General features: G+C 49.4%; 2 protein-coding genes across 8 annotated transcripts in view; one reads left to right on the top strand and one right to left on the bottom strand.

The window, feature by feature from the left end:
• Positions 1–5,000, bottom strand: part of pou2f2b (POU class 2 homeobox 2b) — a 77,734-nt gene that overhangs the window by 44,548 nt on the left and 28,186 nt on the right. For 4 of the 5 annotated variants that reach the window (XM_015950287.3, XM_070551865.1, XM_054741083.2 and 1 more), the window contains exon 1: positions 1,795–2,963. The exons of the other annotated variant lie outside the window; for it this stretch is intronic. In XM_015950287.3, coding sequence (XP_015805773.3) covers positions 1,795–1,894 — 100 coding nt within the window. In that variant the 5' untranslated portion in view covers positions 1,895–2,963. Of the gene's footprint in view, positions 1–1,794; positions 2,964–5,000 lie in introns of those variants that run through there. 5 annotated transcript variants of the gene reach the window in all.
• Positions 874–5,000, top strand: part of LOC107379508 (uncharacterized) — a 4,821-nt gene continuing 694 nt past the window's right edge. Inside the window, exons 1-5 of one of the 3 annotated variants that reach the window (XR_008563357.2) lie at positions 874–1,564; positions 2,963–3,236; positions 3,352–3,477; positions 3,962–4,032; positions 4,686–5,000. The exon at positions 4,686–5,000 is cut by the window's right edge and continues 694 nt beyond it. Coding sequence is in view for 2 of the 3 variants with exons in the window: in XM_054741098.2 (XP_054597073.2) it covers positions 1,234–1,564; positions 2,963–3,236; positions 3,352–3,466 (720 nt within the window). In the remaining variant the exon portion in view is untranslated. Of the gene's footprint in view, positions 1,565–2,962; positions 3,237–3,351 lie in introns of all 3 variants that reach the window. The other 2 variants (XM_054741098.2, XM_054741097.2) reach the window with 2 other exon arrangements.

Below are 5,000 nucleotides of genomic sequence, written 5' to 3'. Positions count from 1 at the left end.
TCAGTTGCTGAGACTTTACCAAAGCTTTGATAAAATGTGCACAGTGGTTCGTGAGAAATCGTAGAAATCTAGACCAACCGCAGCAGGTCGGTCTATCCCCGCTCCACGTAGCCTCAGCAGGTCTGCCGTTAGCTGTTAGCTTTGCGTCTAGCCAACATAGCGCACTATGTTAGTTGGGCTTAAGAGCTGCGATGGGGGAAAGCAACATGGCGATGGCTAAAGAACAGCGCTCGTTTGAAACAACTTTGATTTAGATTTGAGCTTTTATTTGATACATGAGCAGATAGAGATACTCTAATCATTTACTCATTCTTCGACAGTTCATGGCAAACTGCGCCTTGGCCGATTTTCGTAATGTGAATGCATCACACGTTGCTCGTCGGTCTGATTGGCCCTAGCGCTGTCCAGTCGTGTGTGGACACACTTTGAAAGACATCCGTAGATACCGCCCCACATCGGCTCGTTGCCAGACGACGTCTTTGCAGGCTAAAGATGAATCGTACGACCAGTTAATGCTCAGAGTGAGGGACGTGGATGGCTCATACCAACATCGCAAAATAGATTCAGTTATATCCACATTGGTATATACAGATGTTGGTCAGTGGTGGTGGCCATCTTGAATTGTGTTGACCCACACAATTGAATTGGTTTGTGAGATATTTTGGTAACAAACAAACGAACACACAAACACACACTCAGAAATACTGTTACCGCCACCTTTTCCCTCTCAAAAGAGGTGTTACTACCCTTAAGGTCAGTTACCTTATAGGTGAGTCTAAAACTGAAGGACTTCAATGGTCTAATTTGCCTCTCTTAGATGTTGTATCCCACACACTGAAGAATGAGAGTTTGAGCACCCAGGACAGAAAGATGTCAAGGGGGGTCAAGTGAAGTGCAGCTGTTCTACGTCTGAGAGTGATTGGAAGCTGAACTGATCTGGAGTCCTCTGACAATGACAGCCACACACTAAACCCGGCCTTACTGCTCCCACCATGCCTCCTTTTCTTCCACTTGAGCGTGCCACATCTTCAGCATCCCCCCCTCACCCCCCCCCCTCCCCTCCACACTCCTCTCTGCTACTAAACAGCAGCAGCCAAACGGGACAGAAAGACGCAGTCACTCCCAACTGAGATGGAGACATCATGGGCAACTTGAATGCAAGTTAGGTTATTTTTAAACGCGCACACACCCAAAGCTGATAAGAGACCATATAAAAGTTAATGCTGCACAAACATGGTACGAATAAAACAGATGGTGTTCTTCCCTCCTCTCCTTCAGCATGGTGGTACTCCTCCGTGCACCAACGTCTCCTTCTATCTCCCCCTCTCACTTCTTCCACCGGCCCAGGAATCGATCTCCGCAGGATCGATAAGTTGGCATGAATATTCCCTGCCTGCCGAGAGTCTAGTTGGGGAGAGTAGGAGGCTGAGGCTCAGGCGCAGGCAGTGGAGAGGACGGGAAGGACGGGGACGGAGACAGGAGCAAGGAAAAAGGAGCCCGAGCAAGGGAATGGGAAGACGGGGCTGGAGCAGCGCTGCGCCGGACTGGACAGCAATCCGGACATGTATGTTCAGCATTTAAACTCAAATGCGCTCGGATTAACGGACAGCATCTTGCAAAAGCGCAGTGGACTCTATTGTTCTTAAAGATCCTTAAAATAAACGGGAGACCGGGGAGTGCGTGAGTGGGTGTGTGCGCATCTTCCGGCGGTCGGCTCAGAGCGAGGCGGGGCGGCTCTGCGAGGCTGGCCGACATGGAGGAGGTGTGAGAGGGAGAGGAGAAAAGATGTCTTACCGGAGTTGGAGCGCAGAGCCAGGGGGGACTTGAGACGCCAGGCGCTGAGGTCAGGGGCAGTTCTCTGAAACACGAACGGCACCGGCAAGGGAACAAACATGATCTTCCTCCTGCTTCTTGTTTGGATGCAAATAATCGGACTCAAGCAAGGAGTGGTGTCCTCCTGTCTCGCGCCTCTGTGTCTTCGTCCGACTCTCAGGCAGACAGCTCTGGGGGATTATTGTTACTTGGTTCGCAGCATTCGCCGTTGGGTGTGCGCACATGTGTAGCAACCCCCCCACCATGCGCGCTTTTATTTACATTTGTGGATGTCGACAATATAGAATAACATTAGTTTTGGTGTAAACGTGCATAGAGCGGAGGATGATGGTCCCTGACTCGCTAACACACAGGCGGATCGAGAGGAGGGCAGCTACATGAAAAGTTCTGTTACAATTACAGGTTTGTAAATAATAAAGAGGCTGCGTGTCACCTGTCTGCGTCTCACGCTGCTAAAGCTTTCTCCTTGAGTAAACATAGAGGCCCTGGAGCTTATTCTATCCACACCAGTTACGCTTCCTGCTTAAAAAGGCATGAGAACAGTCGCTGAGCCAAGATCTCCTGTTAGCTTTGGTTTTCTCTGTGTAGCAACTAAAAAACACGACGGAGTTGGTAGAAAGTCTTATTTGGATTTCTGTATAGTATTTGGTCTTCTAGCTGCACGCGCTCCTGCTCCGGTTCCTCCGCGTGAGGTCTCTCTCTCTCTCTCTCTCTCTCTTTATCTACACACATGTACATTCATCCGCACGCGCTAAGCAGCGGGTCGCGTCGCGAGCACATTTAAAGCAGCTTCATTAAAAAAAAGGTGGAAAATAAAACGAAAGCAGACAAACGCGTGTCTGATAAACACAAACGGGAAATTAAATACAAGAGTCAGAAAACACAAGGCGCGCGCGCATGCCCTGACGCTCCTCCTCCCGCGCGCTCCGTAATTAAAACGCAATCAATCGATAAATAAATTAATAGTTTAAAATAAAAACACCGGAAGCTCGAAACAAGCTAAACCAGAAGCAGATCAAGATGGTGAGGAGGATGATGTCGCGCTTTTATCGGAACACTTGCCGTTCTCTCGTCCATCCGCCTGTGTGTGTCTCTCTCTCTCTCTTTGTTTTTTGTTATTTTGGGTTAGATGTTTTTCTGTCTGTCTGTCTGTCTTCCTGCCTGTCTGTCTGTCCCCCGGTATTATGTGGGAACCCCCGATCTCTCATTCATTCGACCCGGCTCCCCTCCAGGATTGCAGCGATCTGCCACTACAGGCTGGCCGCAACATTTGAGGCAAGCGAGAGGACACGCTACTACTCACACATCACCAGCCCTCCCCCGCACACCCTCCCTTCCTCCCTCCTGCCTCCCTCCCTCCCACCCACCCTCCATCTCCCTCGTTTTCACTACCGCTGCAAAAGGTATCCTGTATTGATTTTTTCTGCACACCCTCACCCCCCCCCCCCCCCCATCCCCTTCTCTTAATAATACCGGCTATAATGATGCCAGTGGTGATCAGTGCATTACTCTTTGCAGGGATGAAGTCCGGAGAAAAGAATCCAAGGATCAGGAGCAATTAAGTTATCTGGATCATTATCATTTAGATGCAGGAACTTCGAGCTGCAGTTTGCAAGCTGTCAGACCACTATAAGGATATTCAAGGTGTGCACAGGTCACAAGCAAAATCACATCTGCCTCCCCCCTCAGCATCCCTCTCCATTCTCAGCGCCTACGTGTTACATGCTGTCAATTACGGCAGCATCAGTCAACGCCGGCCGCTTACACACCAGATTATTGTCAATATAGATTTTTAAATAGAAAAATCTATACTTTAAATATTGCATTCAACAAGGCCAGATCAATAGGAACGAGCTTGCTCCTGTTGGGCCTCAGATCCTGCCTCACCCATCCCACAGGACTGCATGTAGCCTATCTGCAGGTGATTAGGTCTCTTCCAACTGGGACTTCTGCGTAAATTTACCTTTCATCACTTCGCATTCACTCAGTCATCAGCAGACACACTAATTGTCAAGAAATGTGCAGCCGTGCACTAATATGGCCTCTTCTAAATTATGAAAAATGCCTCCTCCCCTGTTGTAGACAACCTGGTTTTATTGTCCTTCTCCCTCTGCTTCACACATGACAGATGACATCCGCAGGTCCAATGAAGAGGAGGGGAGGAGAGGGAGAGGGGAGCAAAGAGGACAAGAGGAAATGGTAAGGAGTGAGGAGGTGAGGCAAGAAGGGGAGAGAGGAGAAAAGAAAAAGAAGGGGAAAGGAGAAGTGACTAGTTGTCCTTCAAAGACCCCCTTCTCTCCACAAAGGGAGCCGTGCGCGCCCCCTTTCCCTCCTCCCTGCACTCCTTCCAGACAAAAGCAATTATTTCTTGTAGAATGTGGTGTGGTTGTGCGCGTCTGTGGAAGAGAGGGATGGAGGGAGGGCGTGTGAGATTGAAGGAGAGGAAAATAAGACGGTGTTGGAGGGGTGAGGCCGAGGAGGGGGTGCTAACATCATCCACCCGTTTGTCCTCCACACACTGTTCTTCACCAAACTCTTCATTTTCCTCCACCTGACATGGAAAACTGTCAGCAACACACACACACACACACACGCACACACACACACACACACGTGCACGTACACACCAGCATCAGGTATGCGTGGCGTTCGGATCTCATTATCCAACAGCACAAACTTTAAAGGCAGAAACAAACTCTCCCCATCAGCTGAATTCTGATTTCTCACCCAATTAAAATATTTTCTGTCATCATCTTCGGCGCTTTCTACCTTCTGACAAGTAAAACCCTCAGAACAAATGCTGACCATGTCCACCCAGAGTCTGTCTCACTCTGTCCATCTGTCTGTCTCAGCCTAAATCCAGCTGACTGCCCCCCACCCCCGGTGTGTTTTCTGCGTGGTGCCTTCAGGACCCCCGCAGCGAGTCAGTCCCTGCAGTTTCAGTCCCCCGAGACCTGGAGGGAGACCTCCCCCAGGGGCTCCGCCCGAGCCTATGACCCTCGCTGGATAGCTCCCACTGCAGGTTCATGGTCCTGATTGTCCCCCTCCCTCCCCATCAGGACATAAAACTGCCTCCATTGTTTTCTATTCTATGTTTTCACACTTTTATTCTGAAAAATGTGGATATTATTGGATGAATAGCGTGGATTATTATATTTTCAATCACA

The sequence above is a fragment of the Nothobranchius furzeri genome, chromosome 5 (assembly GCF_043380555.1).
Source record: "Nothobranchius furzeri strain GRZ-AD chromosome 5, NfurGRZ-RIMD1, whole genome shotgun sequence".
Taxonomy (NCBI): Eukaryota; Metazoa; Chordata; class Actinopteri; order Cyprinodontiformes; family Nothobranchiidae; genus Nothobranchius; species Nothobranchius furzeri.
The sequence above is the reverse complement of the archived record's forward strand: the minus strand, read 5'-3'. Positions and strand labels throughout refer to the sequence as shown.